The sequence below is a fragment of the Solanum verrucosum genome, unplaced genomic scaffold, assembly GCF_900185275.1.
Source record: "Solanum verrucosum unplaced genomic scaffold, falcon-dt-bn FXZP01000102.1, whole genome shotgun sequence".
Classification (NCBI taxonomy): Eukaryota; Viridiplantae; Streptophyta; class Magnoliopsida; order Solanales; family Solanaceae; genus Solanum; species Solanum verrucosum.
The window spans coordinates 1,645,406-1,659,706 of NW_026019930.1; the positions used below are offsets into that span (position 1 = coordinate 1,645,406).

The 14,301-nt window shown below is 30.8% G+C and overlaps 2 protein-coding genes across 2 annotated transcripts; both read left to right on the plus strand.

The window, feature by feature from the left end:
* The first annotated feature begins 704 nt into the window (after positions 1-704).
* On the plus strand, positions 705-3,619 carry LOC125830053 (putative late blight resistance protein homolog R1A-3). Its single transcript, XM_049509275.1, has 3 exons — positions 705-1,451; positions 1,482-3,391; positions 3,592-3,619. The coding sequence occupies exons 1-3, from the start codon at positions 708-710 to the stop codon at positions 3,596-3,598; spliced, it is 2,661 nt and encodes an 886-aa protein (XP_049365232.1). The 5' UTR covers positions 705-707; the 3' UTR covers positions 3,599-3,619.
* Positions 3,620-8,997: 5,378 nt separating this feature from the next.
* Positions 8,998-11,978, plus strand: LOC125829948 (inositol oxygenase 1-like). Its single transcript, XM_049509174.1, has 10 exons — positions 8,998-9,077; positions 9,177-9,285; positions 9,820-9,901; positions 10,008-10,212; positions 10,801-10,913; positions 11,019-11,141; positions 11,290-11,359; positions 11,513-11,591; positions 11,695-11,776; positions 11,952-11,978. The coding sequence occupies exons 1-10, from the start codon at positions 9,047-9,049 to the stop codon at positions 11,976-11,978; spliced, it is 921 nt and encodes a 306-aa protein (XP_049365131.1). The 5' UTR covers positions 8,998-9,046.
* The last annotated feature ends 2,323 nt before the right edge of the window (positions 11,979-14,301 follow it).

The window sequence follows — 14,301 nt, forward strand, 5'->3', positions numbered from 1 at the left end:
GGATGTATATTGCTCATGAATATAAATTCTTTTTAACTTTTTTCCGAGTAAAAGAAAAGCTGAACAGGGAAAAAGACATACGATCAATTATTGGCTCATTTCCCCAAATTGTCTAGTGGCATTCTTACGTGTGTCACTTTAACAAACAAATGGTCCAGATTTGTTTAATAATTTCTGACCCAAGTTATTAGTTACTGTTTGTTGGAGAGACTTGAAGAGGAGAAAATCCTATTTGGGAATAAAGAGAGGAGAGTGAACTATATAATATAATTTTGCACCATTTGATCTGTTTTAGTACTAGGTGAACTTCTTTATTGCACCAGAAGAAGACCAAATACATCAGCAGTACCTTTCTTTTTTTCCAGGTTTGAACTTTTGAAAGTTTTGTTTGAATTAATATGTACAAGTATTCAGTTGTTTAATTAGTGAATACAATGTTTGGAAAGATTGTATCGTTTTTTATTACTACACAATATCACACAACAAGATTTGAAGTAAGGGTATGGGTAAAGGATAAAATATGATTATCAAGTAATAAGTGTAAAGACAAAATTAGAATTTTTTTTAAGGTCACCCTGTTTCACAAATGTTGTTACCAAACCATGGATTAGATTTAATAATCAGAACAAATATTGTATTTAAACTAAGATAATGCTTCTCTAAATTGATGTTGTTTTTTTAATCTAGGAAACAAATTATATATATTGATGGCTAATGCTGCTGTGATTTCTCTGGTACGATCTTTGGAGGAACTGGTGCAGCGAAAACCACATTTGATAAGTGATGAAACAAGAAGAATGGTGGATTCTGTCCTTGATAGTCTTGAATATTTCCAAGCCTTTCTTGAGAGCACTAGCAAGAGAAGGCAAAAATATTGTAGAAAGGTTGAAGAGTTGGAGAGAGAGATTAGAATGGAAGTCGAAAAAGCAGAAGACGTGATTGAACTAAAGATCATGGATGGGATAATGAAAAAAGAGGGATTATCCAAGACTTTCTTGAGAACACTTGTAGGAAAGATTGATGCACCAAGGGAAAGAAAGGCAATACGCAAAACATTGCTACCATTTGTAAAAAAGATTGATGCTGTGAAGAGGAATGTGATGGGAAGTAGTTTTGGTGCAAATCAAGTTCAAGGTTATGATGATTCTACAAATGAGGATTTGTTGCCTGGTCATTCATCTAGAAATGTTGCAAAACTGAATCCAGAAAATATTGTCGTGGGTCTTCAAGATGACCTCGTGAGAATAATCAGAAGACTAAAGGGGCATACGTTAACTCGAGAGATTATCCCCATTTTAGGAATGGGGGGAATAGGAAAAACCACTCTTGCTAGGAAGGCATTTGATGATTTTGAAACTAGACATCGCTTTGACATCCATATTTGGGTGACCGTATCTCAAGAATATTGGATTAGAGGTATGCTGATGGAAATTCTTCGTTGTATTTCAGAGGTGACAACCGATGAAAAATCCAATGATGAGTTGAGGGATACAATATCTATTGAATATCGGATTAAAAGTATGTTGTTGGACAATCTTCGTCATACTTCAGATGAGACCCAAGAGGTGTCTAATGATCGGTTGATGGATTCGATATACAAAAAGTTAAAGGGTAGGAGGTATCTTGTTGTAATGGATGATATTTGGAGTAGTGAGGTCTGGGATCTTTTGACAAGAATTTTTCCAGATGATAACAATGGGAGCCGAATTATTTTGACTAGTAGGCAAGAAGAGGTTGCTAATCATGCAGATCCTGATAGCAATCCTCATGAAATGAACCTCTTAAATTCAGATAATAGTTGGAAGTTACTTCGTGAAAAAGTGTTTGGGGTAGAACAGGCATGTCCTCCTGAATTACAGTATATTGGAGTGGAAATAGCACAAAGATGCCAAGGACTACCTTTAGCTCTTCTAGTGGTTGCGGGACATCTCTCAAAAATTTCTAGAACACGAGTAAGTTGGGAACATTTTGCCATAAGCGTAAGTAATGTTGTTACTAATGAATCAGATATATGTCTAGGAATTCTTGCTCTGAGTTACAATTACTTACCTGATCATCTTAAACCATGTTTCCTTTACATGGGAGTCTTTCCAGAAGACAGTAATGTTAACATTGTTAGACTAATCAACTTATGGATTTCTGAGGGTTTTCTATCAGATGAATTAGAGGGAAGAGATTATTTTGAGGATCTTGTTAGCAGGAATCTGGTTATGGTTAGAAACAGGAGTTTTAGTGGCGAGGCAAAAACATGTGGTGTCCATGATCTGATTGGTGACTTGATTTTAAAAGAAGCTAAGAAAGAGAAGTTCCTACAGGTTACTAAGCCTTCAGAAGAGAAGCTTAGACATCCTCGTCGCTACAGTTTCCATTCACGTGATCAGGCTGCTTTTTGGAAGTTGTCTAATATCATCAGAACATTGCACTTCTTTGAAGGATTTAAAAAACTTTCTAAACAAGTTCCTCTTTTGGTGTCCTTCAAATTGCTAAGAGTGTTGGCAATCCTAAAAGTTACATTTCAAAGATTCCCACTTGAGATAACAAAATTAGTACAACTCAGATACCTTCAATTCAATTGTTATGATCATATTCACTGGTCAGTGTCAGAGCTTTATAATCTGCAGACATTCATTCTTGGTTACCAAGTTGCAGGTTTATTACCTCCAACCATACCTGTGGAAATTTGGCAAATGAGAAACTTGAGGCATCTTCATATCGGTGACTTCTTTTCTTTTCCTATTCCATCAAACAAGCTACAAAATCTACAGGAACTCTCCTGTCTAGCTTTGACTAGCTGCACTTCTGAATTATTTTCTGCTATTCCCAATCTTAAAAAGCTGCAAATTGTTGGAAATTATCTGATGGAAATGAAGAGAGAGCGCCTAAATAGCCTTTCCTGTTTAAAAGAACTTGAAATCTTGAAGTACAGGGATGATGGGATAAAACCTTCCCGAATCCCAAGTATGTATGCTTTGCCTACATCACTGAAGAGGTTGACTTTACGTTTTACTAGTTTACCATGGGAAGACATGGCAAACATAGTAAAGTTGCCAAACCTGGAGGTGCTTAAAATTAAAGACAACGGATTTCTTGGTGATGTATGGAAATTAAATGATGAAGAGATTTTCAATCAACTTAAGTTCCTTCTAATCAGTTGGGCAGGTCTGAAGCACTGGGAAGCTAGTAGTGTAAACTTCCCAAAGTTGCAACGCCTATTTCTGAAAAGATGCATGAACCTGGAGGAAATCCCTCAAGACTTTGGGGAAATATGTACCTTGGAGTCAATAGAGTTGCATGATTGCAGTATATCTGCTGCTAAATCCGGCAAAGACATTAAAGAAGAACAGGAGAGCATGGGGAATGAATGTCTTAGTGTCCTCATCTATAATCATCCGTAAGATCGTTTCAAAAATTATTGTTTTCTATCTTTACGTTATTTATTCTTTCAAATTGCCTTGTGATATATTGAACAATTTAAGCATATAAAGAACGTAGTCAAGGAAGTCTCCAACCAACTTACGTTTGTGATATTGTCCTTTGGACATCAGTGATCTGCTTTACGAATCATAATGAGTTCCTTCCTTCTCCTTGCAGATGTTGACAGGTCATCTCCAGCTCAGCAATACTTGATTAACAAAGTTGTGGAAAAAATGGTGTCCTTGTGATTGACTCGACTCTCCAGCAAGGGGAGATCACTTGTAACTTGTTCATTTGCAAGTTAAGTCTCTTTTCTGTTCCTTATAATAATTATTACTTAGGTTGAGTTGCTCTCTCTTTATTTTTGTAATTTTGTTGCAAGTTAAACATTATATGACTATATCATATGTTTCTTATGATGTTGTACTTTGTAATGTTATTTTCCTTAATTTGAGTGCATACTAGTATGCTTCTGCTCTGTACAATGCTCTGCAGTTTGAAAAGTCCGATTTATTTGGTATGCTTTAATACCCCTGATTGAACCAACAAAAAACAAAAGAAATTTGAAGGTTGAGACATAGAGAGTTTACTAGCAGGCAATCTCATCTTGATAGAAAATGTTCTGAATCAGTCCAAGCCGAATGTCAATACCTGGATGTCATACAAGCAACTATTGGGCTGAAATATTAGGCTAGAAGATTTTCACAAAGGTTGATTTGGGACAATCCAGGCCTAGTTAACAACTGGTTTAAAAGGACTAGTACTCAGTTAGAAAGAAGAGGAGGTGAATCGTGATCGGTCTATCTCTATCCTTCTAATGTCTGAAACTTGTCATCTCCTTGGGGTTCGTAGATAATTGTTGTTTTAGTAATTGTACTGAAACTTGTCATCTCCTTGGGGTTTGTAGTTAATTGTTGTTTTAGTAATTGTATATATTCCAGTGTACAACATTTGAGAAAAAGACGATGAGTTCCCCAATTTTATTTGTTCAACCATCATGAAATTTAAACTACAAGGATATTTAGTATGAGAATGCTTCAGACAATAACTCAAATGGTGAATAGGCAAATGATGATTTGATCTAACTCAACCTCATAAACTAACTCATGAAGGAAGATCGCTCATGCAATTAAGACACCACTCATCCCTTGAAGAATCGATATGGGACACTTCATGATCAATGCGCAGGTATATATGATAAAGTGTCTTATTTGAACATCAAAAACTTAAAGACGTAAAATCCAATGATCAAGTCTTTAAAGGAAAGTTGCAAGTTGCAACAAAGTTAAACAAACAGGAGACGGCCCAAGTCCACATTTGAAAATCTAGCAACTATGTAAATGGGCTACGATTTGACATACAAACTTAACTGCTGGACCGCTAACTAGAGGCGAAATTAAGTAGGCTTGAGAGAATTCAATCAGACGGAAAGGAAAATAGCACTGTTTATATACGGATTAAAATTATTTTATATGTATATCTAGTAGGTATTAAACCTTTTAGCTTTTTGTGTGTTTACGTATTCATATCTTGAACCCTTTAAAATGAAAATTCTGACTCCATCATAGAAAATATTCTTGACATATATAGAAATTGAAACTATTTGAGAGTACATGGAACACTTGTATTTTTATTAAGAAAAAAATTGTTTTAGCATGAAAGAAGTTTGTACGTGTCAGATAGCACATGTAACGTATAGTCCTAATATAGAGAGAGTGTATATAATTGTGTCCAGGGCGGAGCCACCCTCTTGGCCAAGGGTGTGAAGTTATACTCTTCGCTTGAAAATTACATTGTATATATAAAGTCTTAATTTTGATCTTATATATATATATATATATATATATATATATATATATATATATATATATTGGTTTAATCTAGTGGTTAAGGGGTCGTGAAAATTCTTGTTCTGGTAACTTTTTTTTTTACTGCATACAATCATTGACACCCCTTAATGAAAATCAAGCTCTGTTTCTAATTGTGTCACGAGAAACGTATAGCCCTACTTTTTAAATAAGAAATTATTTTCCTTAAATGAAAAAGAGAAATGGAAGAGAAATTTGTGTTTACACACCTAGTGAGTAAAAGAACATACATGGTTACCACAATATTTTCTTTCAATGATATCTTTACTCTATTTTTCAAAATTCATATAAAGTAAATTACATTTTATACTGTTGTTATATAATTTTCGAATATAAAATTTAATTTTAAAATATTAAATTAATATAATCTACTTGAATTTAAACAATCATACAAATTGTCTTAATTTTTTTTAAAAAAAATATCGTATAAAAAGGTGTGTTTACATGTGGTGGCATTGTATTGTGTACATTTGTGTGAAAAAAGGGGTACGTGGCAAACTAGTCGTTGCTACATGACATCATACTTGCGGCACGTCTACGTATTAATTACAGGTTTAAGCTCTTTAATTTGTTTGTCCAACTCTTCCGCTCCTAACAAATCGGCTACTGACTTTTTTGGGAAAATTGTATGAAATAACAAATTATTAATTCAAATTAAATGTTATAGTTATAGTTTATTTTAATTGTAATTCGCAGTAAACATCTCATTTTTTTGCCATCTGATTCGATATACAATTAGCAATTTTATACATTTCGGTATAAAATGTATAAAATACGTTTTTGTTTGTATAAAGCGAGAGAAAAATGTATATACAAATACATATATTTTCATCCTATACACTTATAATTATACAAATACAGATCTTATTATACAAATTACAATGTATAAATGAATTTATACAAAACTGAACAATTTGTATAAAATTGGATGTTTGTAGCGAATTATACAAATCAAAAGCTCCATAGCAAACATAAAATTTGTTATGGAGCACAATTATGCAAACTATAACTATAACATACAAATATGATTTTTATGTTTGTGTGAAAGTTGCTCATTCTTTTTAGCCTTTTAGAGACTTTTAAATGTAAAAATAAAATAGAAAAAAAAAGTTAATAAATATAGTAATTCTCTTTCACTTGAAATAGAAAAAGAAATTAAAATGGTGATCAATGGGAGAGATTTGAATCTACAACAGTTGGAATGTTAACTTGAAATCGTAAATGTTACACCGTAAGTTGATATGATATTTGGAAAAATTACTGTTTACGTATTAGAAAATATTTATTTCACACAGTTTATACTTCGTTATAAGCAATATAATTTTTTTTATATTTGTGTTTAAATATCTTTTGCATAATATAAAACATTTTATACAAGATCGATACCTTATGTAGTTTTTCCTCAGATATAATATTGTATAATATTTGGAAAAAGGGCCTAAAATATTCTTCAACTACTTCTACTTTTCGGGACTAAAATGCTTTCGATATCAACATTTTGGCTATATTTTTCCTCTTCTTTAACGGACTAAATCATAACCTCAATTAAAAAAATCATTAATGATGTGTCACTATACTATTGGCTACCCTAACAAATAATTAAAAAGACCAAACCCACCCAAAAACCCCACCCGGAAATTTGGGTAGAGCTGGTGGGGAATAATGATATTTGACTAAATATTTTCAACTTTTGAATAATTAAAATGTGTTTTATTAGTCACTTCATATAAAAATTATGGTAAAATTACGGTACTTGATTATTGTAAAAAATTATGTTACCGTCAAATATGTGGTAATCATAGAGCTTAATATTACATAAATAATCAATTGATCGAAAATGAGTCATAATTATGATAAATTTATATAAACTTTGTTTAATAGCTGCTTAAACGGTGTAATGGTTATATTCAACACCTGCTTATTAGTTTGACAAACATGTGTCTACGCTTGTGTATATATAAGTGCATCATCGTCTTAGATTGTCATCGTTTTCTTTTAATGTGAATAAACATAGATAGCTTCGAATCGACATAAAATCTTGACTGATGTTTAGTTTTTTTAAATGCGAACCAACATTGTGATTTGTGTGCTTTCAATATTTTATCATACTTTTATTATGATTTTCTCGTGAAACTAATTTATCTACATTATGATTAAACATATGTACGTTTTTACTCCATAAAGAGGCAGATTAGTTTAGATTGATCACAATAATTCCACTTACGGAAAATATCTTAATTAGAAAGAAAATCCCCATTATAATTCCATCTGAGAAGAGTAATAATTAAAAAACAATTATCAAGGATGGTATTGCATTTATGTACCCCTATATATAATAGGAAAGCTTTTAAAAATGAAGTACCGAATTGTAAGTAGTGCTCTTTAATAGAGTTAAATTAATTTGATTAGATGCAAAATGAATGCAAATAATCTTTCTTTTCTTTGTAGTTTTACATGTTTTTTGAAATCAGAAATTTGAGAAGATGCTTATTAATATTAAAACATTAATAATACTCTTATCCAACATTATTCTAAGATATCTTTCCGAAAATTATTAATACATTTTATTCAATATTATTCTAATATCTTCGATCGATTTCTACCATCATTCTCTTCTCATAATTTCATGAGTTCTTGTAATCATAAACTCCACAAATTGCCAGTAAATATTTCACCAATCAGAAATGGGTCGAATGAGCTTCTTTGTTTTTACAAGTTATTTTGTCGGCCCAATAGTTAACGGCCACAAAATTGGCGTGAAGAAATGGTAAATATCTCAAATTAAAGGCTTGACTGGGATCCACCTCATATATGGGACCCATTCCTTGAAGTACGTAACGAAGAAGATATAATATAATATATCCTCCTACTCAAAGCTGAGTCAGGCTGGGCCCTATACTCACCAATATACTGCCAACGAATTGAGTTAGTTACATTAGAAAGAGTCATTTGGTATAAGGCATAAAATATTTTATCCTGTTTTAATTAGAGGTATTAAATATTTTTTGGATTATTTATTGCACCATTTATATTATAGAAATAAAATAAATTTTAGAATAATTTATTTCTAAATAATTAATTTTAAAAAGAAAAATCTAAAACACTCCTAAACTTGACATAAATTATTAATTACAATCTTAAAAACGAGTATCTACTTGACTAACTGTATCAAAATACAATCCTTAACTTGACGAGAACTTAAGAGTGTATTTCACTCAAATCGCAAGATTAAAAGTGTATTTAAATTGAGTTAATCAAGTAGAAAGAAGGGTATTTTTAAGACTGTGAATAATTTAGGGACGAAACTAATAATTATTTTACGAAAAAGAAGAATTTTGAGATAATTAATAAAATTATTGTTATATATATATGATAAGGAGGTTAGCGGTTTTCATGGGTAGGCTAGTTGCATGAGGCAAGTTGGTCCGACTTCTCATACTGTATTTGGGAGAAAGAAGGAAGAAGGTGAATTGTACTGGGATACAGCTTAGCATATGTTTGTTATGTTCGTAACGTAATGGAAACACTTGGCTGCTATGTATAATCAATTACAATATATTTTTATATCAAATAAAAACAAATAAACAATACAAACTTTGAGATTTTCAGGGAAGGACTCAAAACCTCCGAAATCGCAGGGAAGGACTTTCCGGCTGTTATAAATACTCTCTTCTTTTTTTTAACCTAAAATAAGCCACACCGCCTACTTTTCTCTCTATCTAATACTACGAAGTTTTGATTTTGGCTCTGTTTTTTCATTAACCATGACTATACTCATTGAGCAGCTTCCTGTTGGTAAAAAAAATAAAATCATTCTTAGCTTTCTTTTATTTATATTACTTGTTTGTTCTTCAAAATTGGGTATTTATTTCTGAAACAATGCGTGTTTATCAGAGATCCAGGCTGATGAAACGAATATTCATCATGCTCAGAATCAAAAGGAATTGGTATTGGGTGATGGATTTGCAGTTCCTCAAACCAATGCATTTGGCCATAATTTTAGGTCTCTATTTTACTTTCATCTTCTGTAATATTGTCCTAATCTCTAATTACGATCATTTTCGCGCTGAAATTGAGGACGATACTCTGTTTAAACCACAAAAGAGGTTATATTACTTCCAGATTTGTACTAAGTAATCATGACGTAATTAATTATATCTAACAATACTTTGGTGATATGAAGATTGGAAAAAGGTGAAAGGAGAAAATATGGGTCTGATTTGATGACGATGTTTACTAAGTCTGCAGTCTGCGTACACGTCACTATACTCAAATCTGTTTGTGAGATCAAACTGGATATGCTGTTAAAGAATATTTATGACCCAGGACATGCCTAAATTTCTATGGATTTCTGTGACAAGGAATAAAAAGTTCCTTCAGATTAATTCAATGTCTTTTTCTTAATCAATCAAGTGTTTGAATAAACTAACCAGTAGCTCATTTTTCTCTTTTTTCGAGAGAAAAAGAAAAAAAAGAACTTGTTCTCTACATGTAGTTTGTGTGACAAAAATTGACCTATTAGTAATATTAAAAACAGGGACTACACTGTTGAAAGTGCAAGGCAACAAGGGGTAGAATTTTTTTACAAGATCAATCACTTAAATCAAACCTATGATTATGTAAGTGACTTTATTTGGTTTAGAACAAATGTGTATCACTTTCGATTTTTTTAATTTTTTATTGGTTCTATTTGAATTAAAATTTGACCCTGATGATGTATTGCAGGTAAGTAAGATGAGGGTTGAATATGCAAAATTGGACAAGGCAGAAATGAGCATCTGGCAATGCTGTGAACTATTGAATGATGTGGTTGATGACAGTGACCCTGATTTGGATGAACCTCAAATTCAACACTTGTTGCAAAGTGCTGAAGCCATTAGGAAAGACTATCCTAATGAAGATTGGCTCCATTTGACTGCCCTTATTCATGGTACCATACTTTTCAATTCTCTTTTTTGTTGTATTAATGTTAGTGTTAGTCGTGCCGAGGGTGTATCAGAAGCAACCTGTCTACCCTAATAGAGTAGGTAAGACTGTGTTCACATCACCCTCTTCAAACTCCACTTGCGAAATTACACAAGTAAATGCACTAAGAGGTCAAAGAAGGTTCAATATCTACTATATATATGTAAAAATTTAATTGTAGTCCTTCGGGATGGCTTAGTTGGTTTGGAGGGTGATCATCCACACGAATGATCCGGTATCGATCTCCCCTCAATGTCTTCTGAGTCGAGTTGTCGCATCAGGTTTGCCTAGTGTGATTTACATCACCGCTATTACATAGTGGGGGTTTACCCCGTTTGCACAAAGTGCTCACTCTGTAAAGGCCGTGACAAAGGTTATAGCGGCTGCGAATTATCCTGGGATTCTAAAAAATAATTGAATTGTAATCATGTATAGATAGTGTAATTGAGGGTTCACATGAACCCTCTCAACCCTCCCTAGTTCTGCCCTGATTATTGTATCAAAATTAAATGAAACTAATTAAGATTATGGTACAAATTTTTTTTGTTGCAAGATTTGGGGAAAGTGCTTCTTCTTCCTAGCTTTGGAGAGCTTCCTCAATGGGCTGTTGTTGGTGACACGTTCCCTGTTGGCTGTGCTTTCCATGACTCAATTGTTCACTCCAAGGTTCTCTTTTTTACTAGCTCAATTAAATTCCTTAATCTCTAAATTAAAACACATTCAAATTTAGTTAATTAGTACTATTTTTTTTCTATTTTGGTGTTGATCCAGTACTTTAAGGAAAATCCTGACTATAATAATCCTGCTTACAACAGCAAATTTGGAGTTTACTCTGAGGGTTGTGGACTAGACAAGGTGTTGATGTCATGGGGTCACGATGATTATATGTACTTGGTATATTTTTTCGATTCTTAATATTTTGTGAAATCTGACTAATCTGAATTTATATGAATAACTCTTAAAAAAGAGGAAAATTTCACTTTTGTGGTCATTATTATTAAGATTGTACTTGACTAAAAACAAGTGTTATTAACGTGCACAGGTTGCAAAAGAGAATGGGACAACGTTGCCATCAGCTGGTCTTTTCATTATTAGATATCATTCATTTTATGGTAAGGAGTAATGACAAAATAAACTACTCTTGAGACTCTTGCGGGAATAAAATAATAATTCGCGCTATGTTTAAAGTTGTTTTTAAAACTTATTTCTTTATTTTTAAATGTATAAGTGGCTATATGTTAAATTTGATTTATTTAATGTGGCAGCCCTGCATAAGTCTGGAGCTTACAAGGAACTAATGAATGAGGAAGACAAGGAAAATCTTAAGTGGCTTCATATTTTTAAGTAAGATTTAAAATTCCCAAATATTAATTATTTTAATTAATTAAATTTTCTTTTAGAAAAAGAAGAAACATTTTATAATTTTTTTTAAAATTGTGTGGTGCAGCAAATATGACTTGTACAGCAAAAGTAAAGTTCAGGTTAATGTGGAAGAGGTCAAGCCTTACTACATGTCTCTAATTGAAAAGGTGAGCATTTTAGTTTAAAATGTTGATTTAGAAAATCAAAAATATTTTTTTCTTCAAATCAGTAATTTTATTTTAATATATGAATAAATTATTACGGCGATCCATTGGTTCGATTAATTAACTGTAATATTTAATTTTCCTTTTTTTTAACTGATTGAAATGTTATATTGTGCAGTATTTCCCAGCAAAGCTGAAATGGTGAAGAGCTGACAAATGAAAATATAAATAATAAAGACTGTAATGGTCTATAGTTGAATTGTTTTTAATTATTTTTTTTTATCTTTCTTTAATTTATGTCTTTTGTATTAATGTTTTGCGATGTAAAAATATGATCCGGCTATGTAATAAAAGTGGCTGTTTTAGTTGATGGCCCAATTTCAGTTTCAGAATTATTGTCACATTGTCAATTAGAGTTTAAATGAAATAATTTTTGAATAACATTTTAAGATATATTATTTTATTATATTAATATAAGAAAAATTATAATTTATAACACTTTTCGTTTGTATAATTTTTGAATATTTAAATTTTAATTTTAAATATCAAATTAATCTAATTTAATTACCTTTTAAAATCAAGTCAAATTAATGTACGCTAATCAAATCCCGACAACTATTAATTTTTACACGATGTAAATTCTCTTATAAAAAGTCACAAAAAAAAACAAGAAAAATTCTAAGTGACCTAAAAAATCAATTCTCTCCTAAATTTGGCATGTTGAATGGACAAATTTAATACTAAATTTTGAGTAATTTTTTTTTTCCAGAATTTCAGTGCCAATAATTAGTGTATTAGACAATGGTATCCTCTCTAAAGTCTTAAACATTCATTTTTCTCTTCTTTTTGCGTTGACTTGATATTTTATAATACCATGAAAATTTGTATGGTTTTGATTTGATCAACGGCTTAAAACAACACTTGCGGCTTAAAAACGTGATTTAGTTTAAGTAAAATTTCCCTTGTCTTTGTAAAAATCAAAGTCCATTTCATTTTAATTGATGCATTTTGACCAGGTATGAACTTTAATAATAAAGAAAGGTTGTGGATGTAATATTTATAAAGTTATAAATATATAATTAAGATTAAATTGATAAGTTCAAAAATTAATTATTATTTTTAAAAAAAATAATCAGAAAGCACTACAGTTTGATTAGTCCAATTCATCTTTCCTTCACAACGGGCCGCAGCTGACTAAATTAACGGAATAGTGGGCTGAGCCATTCAGCCATGGGTACAGAAAATTCATCCCCCCCCCCCCCCCGAAATAACCCACCCCACCCCCACCTTTTTTTTTTTTTTTTTTTTTTTAAAAAAAAAGATAATATATTTAGTAAATTGACATTCTTAATTGTTTGGTAACTTACGAACCTTTTAGATTACCGATTAAAATTTTGAGAAAATTGAAAATCCTATATAAAATTATTAATCCATAAATTAAAATTTTATAGATATTAGACGCCAATTAAATATTATGAAAATTACGTGAATTGGCAAATATTATTAGGTTATTATTCAACGAGGGTATAATTTCATTTAGTTACTGTGCGTGACTATATTTAATATGATTTGCTATTAAATAGGGGACCCACCACCGATTTGTATACCTAAGGAATAAAATTCCTTACCGGATTTGTACACTAATTTATACAAATCTAATATTATCTCTCCTCTCTCCTTTTCCTAATTCTCTCCTTTAATCACTCATATACTTTAGATTTGAATTTTGAAATCTAATTTCTCCCTTCTAATCGTTGTTTCACAATGGGAAAATCACACCATATACACATTTAAGAGACAATATTACGAGTTTTAAACCTACTCTTAAAAAATTCTTACTTATAACAGTTTAATTACGGGTTATAACATATCAATTAAATTTATTTAAAAATCAATTAAAATTTACTTTATTAAATGATTAATCTTTTTATATTATTAATTATTTAATTATATTGATGGCAGTTCCTTTTATATAATTAATAGGTGATAGAAATAATATTAATGAGAGAGAATCAATTTGTAATTATCTATTACACCTTTTAAGAGATTTTTTAACTTATTCAAATAACTTTTATTTATTAATGACTATTGGGGCCTTTAATTTTTTTTTAAAAAAAAATTTATCACCGTATATTTTAACATGTATTTTTATCTCTCTTTAATCTTTTTCTTTTTGCTTTTCTTGATGCTTTTTTTATTTTAAATTTTGATATTGTATTTTTTTTAATCTGATTTTTTTAGAATTAAGAATTCTATATTTTGAAAATTTGATTTCGTTTTTTTTATTTTAATTAATCCAAAACTTGATTTCTTGAGAAAAAAAATCGTTTTACTTAAGTTTTGAACTTGTTTTTGGTGTGTTTTTCTATATCTAAAATACTATTTTGTTGGTGAAATAAGTATATTTAATTCTGAAATTTGTTGATATATATAGATAATATGAGATCATAAAATCTTTAATAAGGATTTCTTAAGTTTTAGCTTAAATATGATAAAAAAAATCACACTTGAATACGGAATATAAATTG

Excerpts from the sequence above, each read along its gene's own strand:
- LOC125830053 (XM_049509275.1), top strand. The coding sequence starts at position 708 with ATGGCTAATGCTGCTGTGATTTCTCTGGTACGATCTTTGGAGGAACTG. Across the intron at positions 1,452-1,481 it reads TTCTTCGTTGTATTTCAGAG|TTGAGGGATACAATATCTAT; the intron begins GTGACAACCGAT and ends TCCAATGATGAG.
- LOC125829948 (XM_049509174.1), top strand. The coding sequence starts at position 9,047 with ATGACTATACTCATTGAGCAGCTTCCTGTTG. Across the intron at positions 10,914-11,018 it reads ACTCAATTGTTCACTCCAAG|TACTTTAAGGAAAATCCTGA; the intron begins GTTCTCTTTTTT and ends GTGTTGATCCAG. Across the intron at positions 11,777-11,951 it reads ACATGTCTCTAATTGAAAAG|TATTTCCCAGCAAAGCTGAA; the intron begins GTGAGCATTTTA and ends TATATTGTGCAG.